We start from the raw sequence: 24538 nt of genomic DNA on the forward strand, positions 1-24538 counted from the left end.
GAACAGCTTGCAATGCCACCAGTAAGACTTTCTTTAATAGTGATGGTCAAAGTGAGAAGTGAGACACAGCCACCATCACTTTGAGTAAAGAAAATAAACATGGTGAAACAATGAAAAGATAAAACAAAGCACTTTTTTTTTTTTTTTTTTTTTTTTTTAAACCTTCTCTTCCTTCTACACAAACTTGTAAAAGCAACTTCAGAACTGAATTCACAACGCCAGAGCGATCCACAAAAAAATACTTATTTCCAGGTAGGCAACATGACAGCACAACATGGTCAAACGGTTCAGGGGCAACCTTTTCCCAACACAACACATTCACTGAATCCTTCCTGGTAGAAAATCAACCGAATATGATGGGAAATATCAAGGAGGTGCCACTCGATAAAAATTCTGTAACAAATAAATAAATGTTTGAATAACACAATCAGTCCAACTGACCACCTACCCATGCGTCATCATGATCGGCCCAGGACCTTGTAAACACAACACCATCTGAATATGTTCTAATGACAAAACAATAACAGTACTCTTCTGCAAACATTATGCTAGCTACATCAATCAAAGTATGGATGGAAACCGAACATCAACACTTGGCACTTAAGAAATGAAATGAAATAAAACAAAGAAAACATTCCTCAGTAAGTTAATGTACATTGTTGTAAACAACTAAATGCCAACTCTAGGGCATGATAAGAGACAATCAGTTTGGTTGGTGTCTGGCATACCAAGACTGTGTCACTAGGAAATGACGTGTACCATTTCCAGAGTTATGTCTTCCCTTCAAGTCTGCAATACTGAGGTCAATTAGCCGCAAAACGACTGAACGTGTCTGAGGTGACACTTAATTGTTTTAGCCTTTGAATACTGAAATGATCGGACTGTGAGAAACCTTCAAGTCGAACAAATGAAAACCAGGCAAGTCAGAGCCAGACAGAGAAAAAGACGGTTTCGAAGGTCGATGCTTTTAGATCCCAGGACTGCAAAGTATGTGGTTTCTGCATCTGAGAAAAGAGAAACTGCAAGGCACTGTAAAATCTGCAAATAATGGTAACGACTGGTTACCTCGACATCATTAAATCCAGTGAACAATATGGCCTAATGGGATATAATTTGGTCCAGAGGGAGGGGAAAGATGTCTGCAGTAAACAGGTGAACGTTAATGCAACATTTTGGCAGTGCCAGGTTGAATCTAGCAGTAGCATTTTTTATGACAAAAACTACATCTGCTTCATCCACTTACTGATAATCCTGGAAAGTCCACTATTCCAGCGTTAAGGAGATAAAATTGTATTGGAATATTTGAGGAACACAGCAAACGTTTAGCTGTTCAATATCACTATTTTAGATGAAGTGTACATTGTTGTAACTGAACTGAAATATTACAAAACAAGCTATCCCCAATTGAACTTAATCAAAACATGAATAGTTTTACATTCATGTATCTCTCACAGGGCTTTACTTTTACAGATGAGTTTCAAATTCACATCTGAACTGAAAACAGGTCTTCTGTCTTAAATAAACCATCATGAAAGCCAATTTTTTTTTTTAAATTAAAAGTCTGAGTGTCAGTTCACTACAGAAGAAAAATGGCTGTGGGGGGGGATTTGTAGTGTACACCAAAGGAAGATTGACATGAAGTGATACATGATGGCTCTTAAGTAGACGTTTGGCCGACAAATTGTGTGTTCCTTTCTCCCCCTCCAAACAGATCACGCTGTTCAATGGCTAAATCCCATAACTCCACAGCAACAAAAAAAATCCAATTGTACATAACCCTCTCAAAATAATAGTTCTTATAATAGAACCAAAAAAAGGACCCAAGTATACGTACTGTATGCATGGAGGAGTTGTGTGCGATGTGTGTGTGTGTGTGTGTGTGTGTGTCTGAGTGCAAAACCTGTCAGGGGCTTGTAAACTCAAAAATTACCCAAACTGTAACTGAGAGCTTCACTAAAATAAAGAAAGAGAAAAAGTTCTGTCTGACAAAAAGTGTGGATGTCAGAGTCACTTTTTAAGGGGCTGGTAGACTGAGGCGTTGGGATCAAGGGAGGAGGGACTATTGTCCATGAACTTGGAGGAGTAGTGGGGGGTGACGGGGCTGAGGTTGCTGCCGTCTGACGAGTAGGACAGGCTCGGCATCACTGCCATCACCTCTGCTATCTTCTGCTTCAGCTCTGCGATCTCCTGCTCCCTGTGGTGGATCTGGCCTGGATGAGACGGAGGAAACCGAGACGTTAATATCACAGCGTTAAGAGCCGAGTAGGAGGACTTTTCTTCTGAAATGACTTTTTCAAACTGAATCCCTGACAGCTCTAAGGTTGCTGTTCTGTAGTTGACCCTCATTTATACTTTCCTGTGGAGTCGGATAAGGGGATAAGAAAATTTACCTGGCTGCATGAGTGAAGTTACTCTTTCCTTCACATTGGCACAAGAGAGGGCAATATGACTAAAATCCTCTATCACAGTATATGTAATTTGATATCACAGTATAAATGTCCATATACCCAAAAATATTTAGTTTACAGCGATACATGACAAAGAAAAGCAGGAGATCCTCTTATTTGGGAGCTTGGAATCAGAAAATTAGGCAGTTTCACTTTTTGAAAGGATTATTGAGTTATAAAAATAGTTGAGGATTATTCCTCTGTCGATTGACTAATCAATTATTCAGCTAATCGCTTCAACTCTGTTGTTGATACTGTTAAGAAAAGAAGTACAATGCATTTTGAGCTCAATTTCCCATTCCAACTATGGTTCAGTATAACATAATTAAGTACACATTCTGTACATTTGACATTTGTGATTTCATAAATTGTATCTTCTAAATATTTGAAGAGGGCTATGGGAGATGTATGAGAAAATTAGAGAGATGAGAAGATGCATAGTTAATACTGAAGTTTTACCATATACTACAGTATAATGTGTTTCAATTTCTCACATGAATTTACCCGTTGGACACAAGTGCAAGTCTATTTTAACATGACCAAACAGTTTATAATCTAAAAATAGACAACTCTTCTATGCTTCTTATGAATGGGTCATTTATTTTAAAAACACAAGTTGGGAGTAAATCACCTTGAGTTCTTATTATTACCATTTCATATTTTCAAATCTTTTAGTTTTTGTATGGAAAAGAGATGAAAACATTGAAAAGAGATGTACATATGGTAGGTAACAGTAGCGAATTGGAATTATTTGATCCTATGGGGCTATGGCACAGAAAGCAGCCAGAATGGAACATTCCATTCTATTGCAGACAGGCTATCAAATGTCTAGAGACAGTCTTATATTGGGGGCTTTTTTTGGTATGGTGCATTACCACTGCAACTGTAATGGCTACAATTTTACTGATTCTATTAGTTTATTAGGTTCTACATGGTTAGAAATTTGGGTTAGTTTGGTGTTGTGTTAGTCACTGGTATTTTGTTCACTGTGGCAATTTCCCTTTTTCATTGTCTAATAACTATCTATATGTTAAAGGTTGATGCTAACCTAAATAACAACTGACTGTGTTTCATGACCCTGTATTGATCATCCAAGAATGTGGGAAGCAAATCGTTAGCATGTTCTTCTTCAACAAACCTCTGGTCATTTTTGTGCACTTTTCTTATACACTGTTGATTTAGGCTACGTTTAGACCTCCAGTCTAGAGTTTAGAACCAAAGACATAGATTCTGTAGCATCTAAAATGCTTTTTTAATATAGAAAAAAACATCATTATGCCTCCGGCCATGGCTGTTGCCAGTGCGGAGGCATAATGATGATGTCTTGAGAGGGACTAACAGTAACATGGTTGAATCACTGCACCCCTATGTACCTTGTGCAATCTCCAGCTGCCTCTTGGCGTCCCCCAGTGCAGAGAATAGGTCCAGTTTGATCCTGGTCTCAGCACTGAGGCTGTTCTCCAGGTGCTGGGTCTTCTCCTGCATGGCTGACAGTGCTGACATCAACACCTCTGTGTCTTTCTCATTCTCTTTATACTTCCGCAGCTCCTACACATGATAGGAGTGGAAAGAGAAGTTGAATGGGAAACGAGATTGATGAGATTATTACACTACAAAACATTTTACTCCTTGTGTATATTTGACAGACACCAACTGTTATTGGATTTTATTTCCCAAAGCTTTTACTGTTGATGCAATCAGAGGGCACAGGGGATCTCTTTATTTAATTACACCAACTGCTCAAACTAAAACAGCAACAACGTAATTTTAGTAGTCGTCACATTTTTTGTTAGAAATGGAAGTACTTCAGCAGCTTGTTAACTGCAGATAAGTATTGCTAATTACATTCACAGCACTTAGATAAAATGTTTTTCAATCTCTTTACTGACCTAGCAAGTATACATTTACTAGCATGACACGTTATGTTAATAAAAAAATAGTTGTGATATTCAGACTTACCTGACACTTGCCCTCCAGATCCCTAATCTGCTCCTCCTTAAGTTTCATGTCCAGGCTTAGCTTCTTACACTCTGTCTCCAGCTCTCTGATACGAACACGAAGAGAGTCAGTGGACTCCACTCTGTTGAACAGAAGAGATGTTGAAACAGGCAATAAGGTCCAAGAGTCATCAGACGGAGAGAACAAATACTAATCTTTTACTTATGTACTGACATTCTCAGATTTCCTTGGTTCAAAGGGGTAAACTACTTAATAATCATCTAATTAGTACCTGGTGGCAGCAGCTAATGCTACAGCTCTGGCAGCAGTGGCCTCCTCCATCTTCTTCCTCTTCCTCTCCTCAGCCAGCTGTTTCTCAGCCAGGGCACGAGCCTCCTGCTCAGCCTTTAGCCTCTTCTCAAGCTGGGAGATGGTCTGCTTATCCTTCTGCTTGGCCTGGACTGCACTGTGGAGCCTAAATCGTGAGGAAGAAAATAGTCAAGCAAGTTGGATCATAAGATGCACATGTGTATGGAATATCGAGCGTTTGGATTGTTTTTTAGACAAGACTGATTCCTGTATTTTTCATTCATCTAACTTTTGAACTTTTAAACTCTGGTTGTTGCTGTCATATCATTTTGGTGATCCCCAAAATCGTCCTCTAGCGCCACCAGCTGGTCAAAGTTTTCGTTTTGCTAAGGTGCTCCACTGCAAATATTCTAACTGACAAGTACTTTGTGACAAATAAATAACAGAACATTATATATGGTTCTATCGCTGTTTGCTGTCAATCTCACCTGTTGCTTCTGCCCTAGCTGGTTCTCTCACAGCAGCAAGTTGCTGTCCTCCTCCTCCTCCTCCTCCTCCTCTCCTACATCTCTCTCTTTATGCTATCCCTGCTATCCCTTACTGACCCTCTATTGCTGCTTCAGCTGCCAAAGCTGGACTGGTTGAAGCCTCGGAATATTCAAAACAAATGAGTTGGATAGCTAATTGCACTGGTCGGACTCTTCGGCTTTCCCACTTTTGTTCTCTTCAGGTTCTAGGTACTGTGTTTTGCTGACAGCTCTCGTCAAGACTATCTTTACACCTCCATAGAACGGACCCTTTTGAGTCTTTGAAATTATTTATAAATATTCATCTGGATTGAAGGAGCAAACATTCAGCATCAGCCTTAAAGAATTAACATTAACGTTATCCATCTGCACAAGCAGTCAATATTGGCTGGCAGCAGAGAGAGAGAGAGAGAGAGAGAGAGAGATTGGGGCAAGGAGGGATGAGCTAATCAATGTGCTGCACACAGCTCTACAGTGTAAAAAGATTTTACCAAATTGAAATGGGGAAAAAAAAAAAAGAAAAAAAAGAAAATCAATATGTGGCGGTCAGTGTTGGTAATGTGGCAGGCCGCCAGTAATAAATCAAAGTATGGGAAACATGGTCAGTTATACCTATAATTCAATTTTCAAGATCAGAGTCAGGACTACTACTACAAAAATCTTAGGGCTTTCCTGGGACCTGCTGGAAATCTGTAGTGTTCCAATTTTAAAACATTGTTCCCTTGAATTCAGTATAAAAATCAAATACCACTGTTGTGGACTAGTTCATATTTTAAAATGGGTACTCCACCAATTTTACACACAAAAGGTCATGAGGAGTATTACTCAGCCTATGATAAACGCCTGTACAAAGTGTTCTGTGACACTAGACAGAAACCCCGTGATATCATCAAGGTCATCTCTGCTTAGAGACTACAGATTTTTAAAAGAAGGCCAGAGTTACAAACTGTGGACTTCAAGTTTGAAGAATCTGGGCATTCACCAGGTTGGAGGTTCTAATGTAAACACGCTTTCGAGATGCATTATGCGAAATGTAGGATCTCGCTTTGTAGCTTGACCAATACTACAGAACAAAGGCTGAAATTTCTCAGCCTCTGCTGCTTTAATTTTGACTATTATCTTTAAAATCTGTTGCTTGTAAATTCTCCTGCTTTATGGAAGTGCAGCGAATTGCTGAAGTACCCCTTTAATCACTTTCATCTGAAAAACTGTCCATGAGCATCAGTCGATTCAAGCTGGTGTACAGAGACAAAACATAGAAGGAAAAAAAAAGACAAAAAAAGTGTATAATAATATACTCCACCAGTGTTGTTTTGTAATGGAGTGGGTAGCATCAGACAGATGCACATACAGGGAGCTGACATACAGGATGGACGATCACATTGCCCTTCACTAAACAGCTACTGTAGCTTCCTCAACCTGCTTGGTCCCTACATATTTGTTATTTTCAAAGAGTGACGTCCAGTATTTTCATAATGCGGGCCAATATTTCAAAGAGAATCACATTTTATAATGTGGCAACTAAATGAGCAGACTGTACATGCACCCACTTGTTCTGAAGCAGCTCATTGTCCTGGCGGAGCTGGCCCAGTTCAGAACGAAGGCTGCGGTCCTGGCTGCTCAGAGAGGAAAGCTGACTCCGCAGCTCTGACTCCAACTGCCTGTTGGCCTGAAGATCTGCCTTCAGTCGCTTCACATCCTGCTCCAGCCTTCAAGACGAGAAGAAGAAAGGGCCATAATAATATCTAATGGAAGTCATAGGAAAACACAACAGAGGCAAACATCTCTCCTTTACCTAGTCCCTAATTATTTCATTACTTTATGGAAGGTGATGACAGCAAGAGTGAGCAAAATTGTATCGACTAGTATCCTTCAATGAAGTGTCAATTATGTAAAACAGAAACTAAAAGTACAATGAAACTGTTGTTGGATGCCTGCAAATGTTAAACATGAAATGCATCAATAATTCCATGAACCAGCAACAAGACGGACAGTAAGAAGCAGGATGGGTGTTGAAATACTGAGTCTTACCGTACTAGAGCATCAGGCTTGCCCAGCTGGTTGTTTGGAATGCAGTTCTCCACCGGATCCTTCTGACCCTTCCCTGCCCCCTTCTGCTTCTTCTCATTCTTACTGGTTGAGGAACCTGGCGCCACGCTGCCGTTTGTAGAACTGTGATTTCGTGGAGGTGAATTGGAAATGCTGCCCACACCTCCGCTGGCATTTTTATAGTTCTTCCCTGTCCCCCCAATTTCCTCTTTCGAAGTAGTGTGTGTGTTGGTGTCGGCGTGTGTGTTTTCTCCTGCCAGGTCATTATTCAGTTTCTTTGCCCCAACGTAGTTCTCAATATACTCTGTCTCCTGTAGTTTGGAGTCCAGTGCGTGTATAATACTGTTGTTATTGATTCCAATCGTGTTTTGTTTTTTACCCTCACGCTCTTTTGTAGTACTGTCCTTCCCTTTTTCCCGGTACTCCAGTTCTGGTAACGGGACTGAGGTGATTTTCTTTCCAGGAGGTGCTCCGTTTTGGGATATTACTGAAGGTTCTACCTCTGAGATCCCTTTAGCTAAAGCAGCTGGAAGAGAACAAGCACAAGTAGCGTTACTGAATGTACAAAAGAATACAGGGACAGAATTAACAAAATTCCAAAGCCGAGTGGAAACACATTTGTCTTAAACAGAGGCTGAATAACGGCCTGTGAGACTGATACAAAACAGAGAAAATCCCACACAAAATACAGTAACAGCCTCATGACAGCAGGCTGGTACGGGAATACTTTCCTACCCTCTATTAACTACAAAATAGACAGAAAAATGTATCTTAGGGTGCCTTGGCTTAAATGAACTCTGGTATGTTTACCTGTTTGATTATGTTCATTTAGGCTAGCGTGAAAGCTGTCAATCGGACTCAGCTGAGAACTAAACAACTGGATTGATACTGCATTAATTGGGAGGACTGGCTTTAAGCAAACTCTGGTGCTGTTTGTTTGTGGAGTGAAAAGAAAGCAAAGCTTATCTTCATAAGTGATGTACTGTACTATTTATACATTATCTGATAACCATAGTTACAAGTAAGAGTGTCACCACATGAGTGCAGGAATTTCTCCTGATACTAGACTGATACTGGATTTTTGGGGCTGATTTTAGGAGGTAAAAAATTCCAATCGATATATCGGCAGATCTTCTCATATATATAAATGTACACATTTTGGCCAGAGGTGACTGATGGTTTGAAAGAGTGAAAGAAACCAACTGCGTCAAATTGGAAGAACCATCTCTCAACAGAGCAGGCGGTCCACTTTAAATGCAGTCTTGAGATCCCTGCCCGAGCACCTTAACACCCATTCAGACCATGACTCTTCTGAACCTAACGACAAACATGATGGCCTGCGGGTCAACAAATCACCTCAACAACTCTCAAGGTGTTAATGATCCCACAAAAAGGTTATATGCCTGGGACTCCCCAGCAGTCAGTTACAACTGAAGGAGCCTTTCGGATGAGGGTTGGGACATCTTCAAGAAACTGATGCAAGTCCAGCTGCCTTTGTATAGCAATTACACTTACAGTACAAAGGTCTCCTTTTTGTTGTTTCTACCTGTTTGTTACAACTTATAAAATACAAAGACATGACATACAAATACAAAGGCAGATACAAAGACATAACAGACATAGTCTTTACTAATGATTCTTATAATCAGTTATTCCTTTAAGCGCTCTTTGTAAACGGTAGAGAAGATAAATAAACACATGGTAAAGTAAAGTGCAGCATGACTTGCTATAAGTCACTGCAGTTTAATTTCCGCATTTCCCTTTAGTGCTGATGATGCAGGACGAGAGTCGCCAAAACTGTCACATTGGCCTTGACCTGTATCTTTGACAACCAAAATATAATTAGTTCATCCTTGAATCTAAGTAAGTGTTTATGCCAAATTTGAAGAAATTCCCCCATGATGTTCCCGAGATGCCGTGATCACGAGAATGGGACGGACGAAGGGATTGGAAGCCCTCAAACATACTGCTTCCAGCTATGGCTGCTGCTGGTGCGTAGGCATAAAAAGCAAGTGTGAAAACAAAAAGGGCCACAAACTAGATTTTTTTTCCCTTGGTCTGAACCAAATGAACAAAACTACAGATGTAAAAGCACCTTTAAAATTATTAATTTGATGTTAATTATAACATATTCTACAAAGAAAAACAAATGTCACACAACGTCAGACATGAGAAGGTTGAGAAAACAGATTGTATAGGTCTGGATAAATATGTCCACTGAATTGGTGAATTATCCCAGTCAATCCTTGTCCACGAGCGTAATTGCTTTTGGTAGATCATTTCTAGTCATTACCGCTTCTTCAGTCTGCAGAATATTTGCAGTGTTTTAATTCTGCTTTAATTATAGTAATAAGTTTTATATTTTATGTGTTTTCGTCTGTGTGTGTCTCACCCTCCTCTGCCTCCCTCTCTTGTCTCTGCAGCATCTGTTGCTCTGGTGGCAAAGCTTGCTGTAGAAGCTGCATGTAGAATTCATTCTCCTTTTGCACTTCCTTTTGTTTCCTCAGTCGCATCTTGTAGCTAACATAGCTTTTAAAGCCAAAGCCCAGAGTCACCACTGGATAGCCAATACTGGGAGGGGAACAGAATACACAGCGTCATTACTTCTGATAAAGGCGATAAATATTGAAGGATGTGCTGTATTATTATTTTTTTCTATTTCTCTTGGGCATTACTGAAAAAAAAAAAAAAAAAAAGAAGAAAGACTATACTATGACATTTACCAGTGAGCAGCAAAGGGTCGACACAGGTCTACATGAAAGTTCTTCAGATCTTTGAACCGTATGGCAGCTTCGATGTACACAAACAGGATCCACAGCGATACCGTGGGTAGACAGACTCCTCTCTCTGTGTGAAAGTAGAGAAACCCCCCAAAAAAACTTTCAGGTCTAGCACTGAAGAAACTTTGCGCCTATTAATTTCTTGAAAACAAGGTCTTTTGGGTGAAAAAGGCCGTTTGGCTGGCAGAGATAGAAAAAAAAAAAAAAAATCCACTGAAAACTTGGACTAACCTGTGTGCCAGACGTATTGGACCCATACATAGGTGCTGGCAGCGAAAAACAGCCATTGGACGGGGATGAAAAGGAGGCAGATGATGTCTGATGTAAACGCGACACACACGAAGAAGACAGAGAACGCCTATGTGTCGGAGCAAGATAGAGACACACAATTAAACACGCCATTACAACTGGGCATAGTTTCAGAGTGGAAAACATGTACATACACGTGTGTACTAATATAAAAGCATATGCACGCACATTAACACTTATACATTGACATGTGTACCACAAAACATATTCGGAAAATCTTGCTTGCTGGTGACCCACCCGCCAATACCATTATTATCCACGTTTGACAAGTATGGTACTGTCTTTGCTACCTGTGTCCCATGTCACATGAGCGTTTCGTTGCTGCATCCTTGTACAGGAAACAGCTGCATTTCCATTGCACTGTGTGGACTGGAGATGCATAGCATTTAACCTTTGTCATCTGTCAGTCCAAGTGTGCTCCAGACCACCTCCAGCTTGAGCAACCACAGGCAAATTAGTGTTAAGTGGAAAGGGGGGGTCAGGCTCATACACACAAGCTCTTACCAGTCCCTGATATCTGAAGGAGTCGTAGACACTTCGAATGAAAAGCCAGAAGGGCCACAGGTACTCAAACCGGAACTCCAGCACAAAGTCGGCCAGCAGAACTAGCACCCACACTACTAGGAACTTCAGGTACAGGAACGTACTGTGGGAGAAGATAGAGAGAGAAAGAAAAAGAAGGAAAGAAAGAGAGAGTGACATTAGAAGGAGACAAAGAGGAGCTACTAGACAAGGCTTACTGAGGATTTAGATGGTATCATGACATCAGGTTTATACAACAGTCTGGTGTTTATAAGAACCGCATTTGCAGTGTGACTTGGAATTTTACCCCAAGTTCGTACAAGGTCACAGATAAATACTAATTCAACAGTGAGCATGTATACAAATCTAGACATATCCAAGTCCAGCAATGTGTTCATGTTATCAAAGAATCTGAAAAAGATCATGTCGGCTGAGAGACATCCGGAGAGAGAGGGCTAGAGAGGCTGACAGTGGACGTATAGTGTCGTGTCTAGACATGTTACTCAAGGCACAGCTGGTTTTTCCTTTTTCTGGCTTGCCATTAATCAATCAATCAATCAATCAATCAATCTATAGGTTGAGCCACGTTATTCTGATATCGGATATCCTCAAACAATATGCGCGCTTCCCATGGCCCGCTGAGACCTTTCCACTTTGGCGGTCATCGTTTCACTGGCGTGTTTAAATTTAGACTCCTGCCAGACAAAGGTGAGCGCCCCGCCGTCGGCGTCACCCTGGACTTCAAAACGCGCGCCCCTGACATTGCCGTTGTCATCTCTATGCTCGAGCATTATTCTTTTTCACAAGTTCGTGCCATTTATTTGTGAACGGGAAACGTTTTCCAATGAGCGGACTGTGTTACCACACGTGCCGAGCGCCCAGGGAGTCTCACTGCCACCTTTCATTTGAATTTTAGCCCTCATTTGAATTTAACTACCTAGCTCGGAACAAATCACGTATGGGATGCCACACAAGTAACGTTAGGCCTATCGTTTTGTCAATATGAGGGCACGTTTATTCAGCTGCATATGTAGCTCACGACCACAGCGCGTTTAGCTACGAATGTAACAGAGGCTGGCATCCCTGTCCTGACATATGCAGAGACGCGCCATTGTTATACAATAACGTCCATCCAACCCCTTTTTTGTACCTGCTATATATACCCTCGGTGATTCGGTTCCGTTTTAACGGCCGTCGGAGTTTGCTGCAGTCCGCATTGCGCCGCTTCATCCTCCCCCTGTTGATTCCCTTGTGATATCGGTCTGGTAGCTGCAGCTGAAAATGTCATTCGCTCATCCTAATGTTAACAGTTCTTCAATTATCCACCATTGTTGTTGTTTTATGCACATGAAACAAAGAAATAAATAAAAACAGTCCGCGGAAGGCCCTCCCCTTTTAACGACACGCTGCGTGCCCTTGCTATCGCCCGACGTCGTGACGTCACCGGAGGCGTACGAAACATGGCTGCTCTCAACGAGTCGAGACGTTTCTCTCAATTTTGTATTTTTAGTATTCAATTCTGAGCGGTAAGTGTGAAAGTAGTGGGTCGCAGTTCTGTTTTTCTACTTTATGCGCTGAAAATCGTTATCTTAACGCCAGTTTTACTTAAGATAAGCCTGTTTACACATAAAGTTACGTGGTAAAACTTATCCATGCTTACTCAACCACGTTTGTTTTGGCAGCCTTGGTCAGATATTTAACCAAACTCGACAGAAAAGTATTTTGGCTCAGGTCCGGTCAGCTGCTACATCCGATTGTAAAATCACATATAGTTTCGATAAAGTGGTTTAATGCAAATGTATTTTGGTGAGTTTTGTACGGACCCACGTTTTTATGGACGAAAATCAGTGAAAGACAAAATAAAAAAAACTGTGGTAAATTAATGCCTTCTAGTAATATGTATGTGTTTATATTGTGTGTGTGTGTCTGTGTTTTGTTTTTTTTTAATGTTAAACAATGTTGTGGGTGTTGCTAATGAGAGCTAGTGAGAATTTTTGCTGATCTAAAATGGGTTTATCTTTGAACAGATGATACATACCCAGGACAAAATGGAGAAACTGTTGCCATTCACAGAGGAAAAAGAGAGGGAGGGGGAAGATATTGAGGAAGAGGAGGAGGAAGAAGGAGACGGGGGTGAGGAAGAGGAGGAGGAAGAAGGAGACGGGGGGGAGGAAGATGTTGAAGAAAAGGACGGTACAGATAATAAAGAAAAGGAAGAAGAGGAAATGCCACAGGCTGAGGATGAAACAGAGAAAAAAACTCCCTTGCCTGCTCAACCCAAAGACAAAAAGCAGGCTGATGTCCTGAACCTCAACAACGAGGTGGTGAAGATGAGGAAGGAGGTGAAGAGGGTTAGAGCTTTGATCATCCGGAAGCTGACACGACAGATTGTTGCCTTGAAGAAGAAGAAGGGGAAAGAGACGGAAATTGAGAGGAATCAGAGGAGAGCTGACAGACTGCTGGAGGAGATCCACGCCATGAAGGCGCTCTTACCAGACCTGGTAGGTTTCACAATAACTGCTGTTTTGTAAATATTTTTGAGATAACTTATTCCTAAACATTTTCAGGAGACATTTGAATGAGCGAAGAAGTGACTCATTATTTATGACCCTTTGTCACAATGGGGGAAAACTTGATCACATTTCTAATCGGAAAATATTTTCCCCTTGCCAGGTGACCAAGACAGCCTTGCAGAAGAATCTCAACTTTGAGCAGGTGTGTAATAACCCCAAGTCTACTATTTCTGACCGGGCCGTAGCACGCGTTGCCACCCACCCTCAGTTCAACCGGAAGATCGAGGAAATTAAAGCTGCTGTGAAAGCCTTCAAAGACGAGAGGATGAAGGGTGGAAAGCAGGAAGGAAAGGAAAAAGTGCAAAATAAAGCTGGACGGGTAAACCAACAGTCACCAGACAAAAGGGGAGAAAAGAAGAGTGAGAAAGAAGAGGAGGACATGACAGTGCAGCTAAAGGAAATGTCGGACATTTCACGGGAAACAGATGGTGTCCTTGAAGACACCAGAGATTCAACTGTTGCTAAACCTGAGAAGGACACTGGGAAGGCACCTCATTCAGCTGAGACTGCTAATGTTCAGAAGAAAGAAGTACCAGAGCCTAAGAGTGCACAGGCAGCATCAACCAAAAGTAGTGAAGTAAAGGACATTGGAAATGAGCCTCAAAGTAAAGATGCAGGAAATAAGCCCAGTCCTGCAGTGCTTCACAAAAAGGAAGATGAGAAAGAGAGTGATTTAGAGTCATCCGATGAGGAAGAGAAAGAGTACTTTGATGACAGCACCGAGGAACGTTTCCGCAAGCAGTCCTCCCAGTCGGAGGAGAGCGAGGACGACTTCTTTGTTGGAAAAGTGAGCAAATTCAAGAAAAAGAAGCAGAAAATCTTGGAAGGGGAGAAAAAGGTTGAGAGGGGGCATGAAGTGAAAGGGGACTCCGCAGACAAAATGAAATCTTCAGAAAGGGTCCAGAGGGAACTTGATGAGCTTGAGTCCAGGCTGAAGTCTAAAGCGACCTCGCTTCAGTCTGTGTTCTGTTCTTCCCTCTCTGGGTCTAAGCAGAGTAGAGGTGCAGGCAAAGGGAGAGGTGGGGATACATTTAGGGGCCAACGGAAACCAAAGGGTGGCAGTGGTTTAAATAGAGATTTTAGTAAACAATCCAAGTTCCAAAAGCAGGTTACAGGAACAGAAAGAAATTCAGGGTCCAAGCACGGCAACCCTGATTCAGAGGAGAAGGGCTTTGCATCTGTCGGCAGAGGGAGGGGACGAGGAAGAGGTGATGTTATAAGGCAAAAGATTCACATAGGTGGAGGTGTCTTTTCCCATCAGGCACCACAGCAGGCACTGCATCCATCATGGGAAGCTAGTAAGAAAAGAAAGGAGCAGCAAGGACAAATACTGGCCTTTCAGGGGAAGAAGATCAAGTTTGATGATGATGACTGAACCTAGTCTCTTGTTTGCTTGTAAATGTCGAGTACACACGTGTATAAGTGGCTCACTTTTTTTTTGTGATCAATGTCTGCAACTTGGTTAAATGTAGAGATTGTGTCTTACAATGTTCTGTGACTGTGTTTTAATGGGTGTAAACTGCTGTGTCATTCTTATGGCTGGAAAAGGACAACAACCTAATATTTCTAAATAAAACATCAACAGAAATGTTGTTAAAATATTTTGATTTCCAAATATGATTCAAATTTAAGCTGTGAAATGCCACAAGTAATTTGTAAGGATGCGCTTTAAAAATGGATTTGGGAAGCACTGTTGTTTGATTTTCTTTTTAATTTTTGATTTCTTTTTTTTGAATGTTTTAAATTGTACGATGCTCTTTGCCTGACACACTTAATCCACCATAACCCATGTCTTCTTATCACGGTAATTATGGCATATTTAGTGTATACGTTCTATGAAACTGATGTATATTGACACACGTAAGTATCCATGGCAGGAAGACCTAGAACCAAATGACTTTTTCTTGTTTTTTGGTCTTTTATCATTATTTGTCTTTAAACAATACAAAGTTTATATTTACAAGTAGTGTATATGTCCTCCTTTGCTGCCCTATCTGTATTACCAGATGGATGGATGGACAGACAGACAGATGTCAGGTCAGTAAAAGATAAGTGAGTCCACCTGTTTCATCTTCGCAGGTCACGTGATTCTCATCCTATTTGTCATATTATTTTATTGTTCATGTAGTAGGCTCTTCTGATTCTTCTGAGCCACCTTTATATGTATTTGGTGAACACTGTCAAAAATAACCCCGGTTAGTTGACTTAAGATATGTTATCGAAAGGTCTGCTTTTCAAATATTACGGGCCAGTGGTAGCTAGAAGCTAGTTTACTGCCTCCGGCTGGACAAAGATGTAGTTAGCCTGCAACGCCGACTTTCCATCATCACATCTGGATTTTTGATACGACGACTGAATTGGCAAAAATTATCTATTGTAGAGGATTTTCAAGTGATCAAAATTCAAATGAAACTATAACACATTTAAATGACAGAACTGCTGAAATAACTAAAACCTTTTTTTTTTTTTTTTTTTTTGCTTTAGGGCATTTTTGGGAACCATTAAAGTTACAACACTAAACGTGTATTTTTTAATTACACCAGAAATTCACTGTCAGACACAATATCCTAATCTGCACTAGCTAACATCAGCATACATTTAAGAGACTACAGGTAAAAACGTTGTCTCCTGACGTTTTGTGGGAAATTAAAAAAAAAAAACAGCCATATTCCGTTGCCTGGGCAACCAAAGCATCCTTTCATGCCACTGAGTTCACTGAATATGGCGCCAGCGGTATTGCAATAAATACTGTGGCCCACCAGATAGTGTGTCCTTTTTTATCATACTTATGAGCATACTTTATGTTGATAGCAATTGAGGAACATCAAAATATTTGCTCAGAATCTAAATTGGTGTGTCCATCAGACCATGCGGTTAAGATGGGGTAATGTACATGACACTGTTGAGCAGACTGTTTTTGGGTCACGTCATGATAATTTTATTATTATTATTATATTATATCGCCTACAAAATTACTTAAAGCCACTTTGTTTAGGATTTGAAAATGTCCTTCTTTGGCGCCATCCAGTGGTAGCATCAATAATAACACTGGTTGACAGCAATGCACACCATTTGATGTTTAAAATTTTAGCTGTTTTAATAATGACCAACAGTCTGAGTGTACTGTAAACATGTAAGAATACACAATTAAAAACAAGTCGTGTATATTATACATCAGTAAACATGGCAGTAAATATAAGCGTTGAAATCTGAATTATTATTCTGTAACCTCTGTCTTACATCTAATTATTCAAGAGCCAGGTTTTTCGCCTAAATACAATATAACATTAGGTTTTACGGGTCAGTGGGGCTTTGCTCGAGAATTTGAGCAAAGCCCTCTGTATGAATTTCTGCTGTATGAATGCTGTATGAATTTCAACCACATGATATATGGTGATTGAAAAGATGAAACCTATTTTTGTGAAAACGTTTGAGTTTACGCCTTGTTTTAACTCATTCACAGGTATTCAAAACCTTTCTGTACTGAATTTCTAAAATTCCTTTGTTATTGTCTCACAGGAACTGGGATTCATTCTTAAGGCCCATGTCCCTACGACCAACTCTACATTGGTTTTCCAGGAGAAAATACTCACGCGGATGCTTCAGGTGGTTACTGTTCCTCTCATTGTTACAAGTGTGACAACAGGCAAGCTGCAGCTGTATTTCTCACTCTGTTAACTCTTACATTAGGTTGTACACGTTAAACACATCATTTAAAGGGAACATACTGGTAGTTTGGCAAGTTTAAGCTTATTAAACTTAAACAGAGTGTGTTATCCTGTGTACCTTTTGCTGAGCACCAGTCACTGGTCGTGAGTCACAATTATGGTAAATGCTAAAATGTAGCGTAACAGTAGCACAAGAGAAGAGCCATGAAGGCAACATACTGACTCAGTAATGTCACTTACACAGCAGTATCTACCTAATATGTGCTACCATTAGCTACCAAAAGCTACTAGTCATAACAGACCAAGTTAGGCTGCAGCAGCAAAACCCCTAAATGTATTGAACTGACCATGGTGTACTGCGTTTTATTACTCCCTCTACTACCTACGCTTTTCCTGCTTCACAGTGATGCCAAGGGAGCCACAGGACCTGTTCTGCAACAAATGGTTGCCCAGAAAAGAAGATGAAGGTGAGACAGAAGATGATGCCTGTTGATGCCTTGTTGGATCTAATCAGGTGAGGAAAGCGTATATTCTGACATAATTTGTGGTTTTTCTATATATTCAAGTTACAATTTCCAGTTTAGCAAAGTTTTTAGGCCACTCAGTACCATCACCTAGAGGATCTAAAATCACTTATATTCCTTTAGAGTTGAATCCATTCATGTTTTTGTTAAGCAGAAATGGTTGTTTATGTGAGGTTCTACAAAGTTACACAAATGTCCAGCAAACATCATCTCATGTCCTTGATTCGGCTGCATTTCTTGGTTTGCTGGCCGACATTTACAAGCGTGCTAGTGTGAATTTTGTTACTTTTTTTTTATACATCCCACAAAACCTGATTCAGGCTTGCTTCCAACATGTATGTTCTTCATTAAGGCATACTACATTATATACTGCACATTTCCTCTCTTTTCATGTAATACTCATGATGTGAACACGTGTGGATACAAGACTTGGAGGGTGGAGTTGGAAAATTGAAGCAGATGAGCCAAACTCTACCCTGGAAACTTTCCATTCGCGGTGATAATCCGTGACACATGAAGCTGCTCTCAGACCATTACTGCTTATGAGTTTGTGGTCTCGTTACAGAGCGGGAAAGAAGTGCGACGGGTGGGCCACTATGTCAATGGAGCCGACGTGTTCGGCCTCATTGTCAGGTCTTTTATTTTTGGCCTGACCCTCAACAGGATGGGAGAAAAAGGGAAAGTCCTTGTGGAGGCCATAAAACTTGATACTGGGGTAAAGTGAAACGTACTCTAAAATGTATGCGTTTGATGTGCAGTGGGACATCATTAGTGTCCAGCATGTGAGCAGCAGGGATCCCAGCGACAGGAGCAGCGACCTGTCTCTCTGTTTTGACGTCAGGTGGTTTACCTGTGAAGGAAGCCTCTATTCTGGTGGTCGTAGAATGGCTCCTGTTAAGTTTAAAATGTTATGTGCAACCCATTTTTCAAACTCCATATAGTGAACACTTTTTTTTGAAATTCTTTTGCAAAAAAGCAAGTTTTGTGTTACCTCATATTAATATTTTGTGTTACTTAGCAAAACGTTTTGCTTTCCCTCTGATCCACAGCTGTATCACAGTATTACATATTGCGGAGTAGACTGCCACTGGTTGCGCCCACAGGTCTGTATCGTTGCAGCTAGATAGATAACTAGCTGGACCGTGTTGATGTCACTGTGACTGTGGCAATAGCCATGGCTGCGCTTTGGTTGTTATGATCCTGGCTGTGACGTATTAGTTAATAATAAGTGTAACATTAACTACATACAGGGGTTGTCAAAAAATATTGCAGGGGAACACAAAACGTAAAGTGAGATTTTTGTGTGGGAACGCAAAATGCATTCTGGGGCTTCGTACGTATGTTATTAACTAGGCCAAGTTTGAACACATGAAGAGCTGGTGCAACCAGGGTCCTGTACAGGCAAAAGAAGACACAATTTTAGAAGTACAAAGAGTTAAAACATATGAGCAAAATCAGTGGAAAAGCAGCCTCTTCTCTCACCAAGTGTCGATAAAAGAACAGAAAAAAATGGAGGAGCAAGGGCAGGAAATGACAAGGTGAAATCGTTGAAGGTCTCAATGTTTTGTTCATTTTAATTATCTGATGCAAATCATTACTCCATGGAGGAATGCTGAGGGAACGTTGACTCCGGTAGCACAGTCATAGTATGTGAGCAGAGGGGACCCATAAGAAAACATTCCTGGACGGGAACCTTTTTCCCTTGAGTTCATGAAAAATAACAATGGGAAATAATGGAAATACTGTCGAAATTTTCCTTCTAATTTCAACAATATTGGAATTTAGAATTCAGGATTTCAGGGATAGATTCATGATTTTTTTTCATTACATTTTTGTGAGATGCTGCTGTTGCATTATAATCCTTATAAGATTCACAATACTTTTGTGTGATTTTGTTGCTAAACCAATGCATGCAGTGTATTTGTGTATGTATTTAGGAGGGGGAGCAGTGGATAGAAAGTGGGCTTGTGTTGCGCCATGGGTGAGCATTGCACCCCAATGTCCCACCCTTGGTGAGTGTTTCCTGCTCCTGTCGGACTCGGAGGATGATGGTAAAGATCCGACAGTGGAACGGAGTGGCTTCCTGGCTGTGGGCGCCAATGGGGAAAACTGTGGCTTTAGGACGCCCTTCAGTGGCTGCTGTCTAGACTGTGAGTAACAAAGCCAGCGTTAACATCTATGGGTTTTGATTTCACATGCTAAAGACGGTGGCAGACAAAGTAGTAGTTAGCTGTTAGGTATGACGCAGAACTTAGCTTCCGATTCGACAGTTAAGGGCAAAGTTAAAGGGAAACTTAGGCTACAGTGCTGAGCGACCAATTCTCCGTTTTGTGCACCTCTTACTGTTGTGAAACCATGTTAGATATTTTATGTAAAGCCTTAACACAGTCTCTTAATCTAAATAATAAAGTGTTTAAAACAAGAAATATGGTCTAGACATGTTCCCAAAATTAGGTATTAATACTACAGATGTACACATGTGCAAAGTTAAAGTTTTAAACACTATAAAAATAAATGTATGCACAGAGCTACATATTTACTGGTGTCAGGGTGGGGGCACTGACCTTATCCTATATGGCTGAATGAGATCTGGGCTGCCGTTTTAGAGTTGGTCTCCTCTTTTGATGCATTTGTATGTACAGAAGGCCCAAATAAGAGGAAAAAAAAAACACCAACATTGAAAAATATTTTCTGCGGTCTGTTTACTGCTGCATATCAGGGTTGGTATGAGCATAGGTCATAGCTCGACAACTGTAATCTCCCCCTAGATTGCACACTTTGCATTATGCACACCCCTACATTTACCTACCTTTACCTGCATTACCTATATCTGCATCTTCTACTCTTTTTGCTGCCACCTTTTTGCAAATGCTCGTTCACCAACCTGGTGTGGTCCTTCACATGTGACTTTATAATGATTATGGAGTCAGTTTTGTACCCCTGTGCATATTCTCACACAGCGAATGAGCCCACAAAACAGAAACAGATCCGAGTGAGACATGTGCCTTCTGTTTTTAAAAAGATGTATTCTGTGTTTGGACTGTCTAGGGTAGAGCCAGTTTTGTAAGCCAAGGCAGCATTGTTGCACGGAATCACGCCTGTTCCCCAGCGTTAATGAGAACAAATGAAAGAACTAAACCATCACCTGCTGTAAGTGTCTACGGAACAGACAGAAGTAGTTCCTCACTCTCTTGAGTCTAAACAGGCTGGTCATTTGCAGACTTCACTTCAATAGTTCAGGATTCAAGAAATTCCTGGACAACTATGAGCGGTCCACAGGCGTGACAGAACGAGATTCAACAGAGGAGACTAATCTCTTCCTGGATGTCGTCTTACGAAGGGAGGTCATGAAGTTACAATTGACATGTTACAACTAGTTGCGTCTAACAAGCCACATACATTTTAACAGTCCAGTTACTCATTTGTCTTCCACGCCACCTCATTTCTTACGCCTGTTTGTTTTCTGTCTATTTGTCTTAGGCTTCTCAGACTAAGGAGATAATGTATAACAGTTGTTTTGTTTCCAACCAACTGTTTCTGGTTTGTTGTTTTCCTACATTTTGTGGTTTTGAGCCTGCAGCTGAACTCCAGTGGGAGTTTTGTCTTTTCCAAACATCTAAAACATCTGTCTACAGCTGTGGAATGCGGCGTTTGCTTCAGCAGTCTCCCCAAAGAGGATCACTGAGAAAATAGTTACATATTTTAGTGTGAAGTTCTATCTGTTGGTCAAGGTTATTACAAGATATAGAGGTATCTCACAATATAAATATACAGTATATCTGTGGGGGACAAAAATGCCTTTTTCATAATTTTTTTGATCTAATAATCAGATTCAAAGATTTATTTGTCACATACACAATAATACAGTGTAGTAAAATTCTTTACCATCTCCATGTAATAAAATAGAAAAAAAATAAGCGTGACAAATGTTTTTTAAAAAAAAAGAATTAAAATAGGAACATTTCAAAGAGGATATTTTAAAAATCAAAATTAAATGTGGACATACAATAACAATAAAAATGTAGAGGCATAATGTAAAGTAGCTCCGATAATTATTTAAGTGCTGTATTTTTAAGAGTAGTAATGTATCAAAATATTGTTTCAATATACTTTTAAGATACTTTCTCACTGAGTGTCAGTAAATGTCTTTCTCATACATGGAATAGCTTTTTCAACAAATACTAAAGGTTAATTCATCCTTAAAACATGCTTCTAATGCTTTCATATCAGTGAAATGCTTCTGGTATATTCCTGAAAAGTCTGAAAACACAATTGTTTTGCCTGTCATTAAAAGACGTAAAGTGAAAAAAGAGTATTGCGCATTTTAAAACTGTTGCAGCTAAGCTGTCTTCTGTCATTTTGCTTGTTGGATCTGTTCTTTATTGGGAGAAAGTCCTGCACCAGTCGGGTTGGCATTGATGTGAATGTCATAAAACAAGTCTCTTCACACATAAAACAAGTCTTTAGGAAGAACCTTCTTCCAGCTGTGCAATATTGTGAAAATTAGAAACATCTTGTCTCAACAGGATGCTGAAAAACTAGTGCATGTATTTGTTACCTCCAGACTGGACTACTGTAAATCCTTATTATCAGGATGTCCCAATAACCATGTGAAAAGCCTCCAGTTGATCCAAAATGCTGCAGTACGAGTAGTAACAGAGATCAAATTTTCTCCCATTTAAGCTTCTCTGCATTAATTCCATAATAATGGAAAATACAGTAAGCTACTGTAATATTGTAATACTGAAAAGCACTGACACTACAACAATTTACACTACTATAACAGACACTCTGCACATTACAACATTTTGACAGTACTCAAACAGAACGGTGAGGTCAGGTTAGGAAAGTAGCACTTACGTGGCGATGCTGCTGAAATAGTAAATAGTAAAAAAAGAAAGACAAGTGTTATGCGCAGTTTTGCAAATTGTAAAACTTCTTGTGAAAACTGAGCCAAAGCCATTTTAAAATACCTAAAATAACTCCAGGTCTTAGTTTTTCAGGGACTAGTGAACTTGACCGATCTTTCATTTACTGGTTTGCAGATACACGTTCAGCATGTTTTTTAGAAGCAAAATAAATCATCGTCTTTGTATAGTTAGTTACTGTTGGGTGGAAAAGAACCCAGTAAATGTAACTGAGAACATGTAAATCATATAGTAATAGTAGGTGATGCAAATTTCAATACATTCCTCTAAACATGATCTACAAACAGGTAATTTATTACATGATAAATACTTTTTTTTTCAGTCCATTTAATACATTGAGCAAATATTGTAACCTGTAATGATACATTATTGAAGGCCTAATATTTATGTCCTAAATAGCCATTTGTATTCAGTTATGAGAACTGAATTCTTTTCTCACTCTCACACCTGAATCACAACACCAACCACTCTTTATTTACGAATTGTAATATCAAAGTGCCCGCTGGTCTGGGGTCAGTGCTCCCATGGTTTCCACGTGCACTGCATCTCGAAACAGCTGAGCTGAAGTCCAGCGGCAGTGCCCCATGTGCCGACAGGAGTGGAAGTTCAAAGAATGAACCTGTGGCGGTGGGGCTGCTGTACGCCTGCAGGGACTCTCACAGAAGCCTGCTCATGTTCTTGATTTGTTTGTCAGCTGTAAAAAATGTTTTTGTACTTCTCCATCTGATGAAATGTAAAGGAATATATTGTATTCAGTTGATAGATGTAGTATGTAATTACATAAAAAAAAACCCTGCATCACATGCACTGTATGCCTTTTGTTTTGCAGGATACATGTGAGTGTCAGTGTTTCATCAGTGTGGTTGACTGCCCGATTACCCCAGAAGCCTCTGTGCCATCGGTTCTGAAGCCCGTGACCTGGATTTCAGTCTGCTGCTTACTGATTCTGACTTTAATCCATTCTGATGAGATTAACCAGATTGTTTTGTGTTTCCGGTAACGACTCTGAAGATGCACTTCATAGGTAGTTTCTATCAGGTTGAAAATTTTCCATTTGATATATATGTTTGTATATTTGGCACACAAATCCATTCAGAAGAACTTATTGTTCCAATAGTTGATTTTTTTTTTCTTTTGGCCACTTGGGGATAGCGTAGCGAGCTTTAAACACGACACAGACATATTTTCACCTTAGAAAGTAACCATGTTAGAAAACAGCTGTCTACTTATCCATCCAGCAGACATAGGGCAACATTAGCATTTATTTGGAGTTGTGTTTCTGTCCATCTGACACATGGAAGTCCAATATTCACTCTCCTCTTAGCTCTGTTTTATTTTCCAGCTGCTAAATGCTTCACTAGGTTCATCGGTTAGTAGCTTACTTTTTTTGCCGTTCGGTGCTGGACAGGTGGTGGACAGTGGTTTTATCAGAGTTTTTCCACTAAGAACAGCCGCCTGTGTGAAACAAGGTTAATGAGAGTTGTGTTTCTGGGCAGAAAAACAAAAAAAATTTGCTAATAGAGGCCAAAGCATATATCAAGAGTGTCCCCCTTCACATCACACATAGTCATTTCTGCCATTTTTAATATAAAAATTTTGATTTTTGCAACTTTAATTTCCTCATTTCTTCTTTGTCTTACAAGTTTTTCACAATCCTGGCCACAAAACATAGTTGGTCCGGTTAAACATCATGAATTTGACGGTTTTAAGTTTTGTAACATAGATTTGCTTTAGAGACCTTTTTGGTTCCTTTCAGTCTCTCTGGATGAAAACTAACACTTGTAGTAGGCAGTATTTGTTGAAAACAACACATATTAGCCATTGGTCAATGGTCATGTTTAACAACAAAGTAATTCCTAATACTAAATGTTGTAGATTTCCTGGTTAAGATGGCCTTCCTTTGATTGTCCAGTGAGCTTTTGTTTGTTTAAGATAAAAAAGACCAATGTTCACTGTGCAACTGT

The 24538-nt window shown here is 40.1% G+C and overlaps 2 protein-coding genes across 5 annotated transcripts; one reads left to right on the forward strand and one right to left on the reverse strand.

Annotated features, from left to right (window-relative positions):
• Positions 1 to 132: 132 nt before the first annotated feature.
• Positions 133 to 12293, reverse strand: maco1a (macoilin 1a). The gene is made up of 11 exons (XM_040121693.1): positions 12032 to 12293; positions 10864 to 11005; positions 10282 to 10408; positions 9994 to 10117; positions 9663 to 9841; positions 7253 to 7796; positions 6772 to 6930; positions 4678 to 4860; positions 4407 to 4527; positions 3821 to 3995; positions 133 to 2210 (listed from the first exon to the last, which is right to left on the reverse strand). The coding sequence occupies exons 1-11, from the start codon at positions 12109 to 12111 to the stop codon at positions 2008 to 2010; spliced, it is 2037 nt and encodes a 678-aa protein (XP_039977627.1). The 5' UTR covers positions 12112 to 12293; the 3' UTR covers positions 133 to 2007.
• Positions 10890 to 15870, forward strand: srfbp1 (serum response factor binding protein 1). 4 transcript variants are annotated; one of them, XM_040121696.1, is made up of 3 exons: positions 10890 to 10992; positions 12909 to 13382; positions 13555 to 15433. In XM_040121696.1, the coding sequence occupies exons 2-3, from the start codon at positions 12909 to 12911 to the stop codon at positions 14827 to 14829; spliced, it is 1749 nt and encodes a 582-aa protein (XP_039977630.1). In that variant the 5' UTR covers positions 10890 to 10992; the 3' UTR covers positions 14830 to 15433. The 4 variants fall into 4 exon arrangements, with proteins under 4 accessions (XP_039977630.1, XP_039977629.1, XP_039977628.1 ...); XM_040121695.1 differs by lacking the exon at positions 10890 to 10992 and adding an exon at positions 11470 to 11589; XM_040121694.1 differs by lacking the exon at positions 10890 to 10992 and adding an exon at positions 12219 to 12407 and having other exon boundaries at positions 13555 to 15870.
• The last annotated feature ends 8668 nt before the right edge of the window (positions 15871 to 24538 follow it).

The sequence above is a fragment of the Xiphias gladius genome, chromosome 24, assembly GCF_016859285.1.
Source record: "Xiphias gladius isolate SHS-SW01 ecotype Sanya breed wild chromosome 24, ASM1685928v1, whole genome shotgun sequence".
Classification (NCBI taxonomy): domain Eukaryota; kingdom Metazoa; phylum Chordata; class Actinopteri; order Istiophoriformes; family Xiphiidae; genus Xiphias; species Xiphias gladius.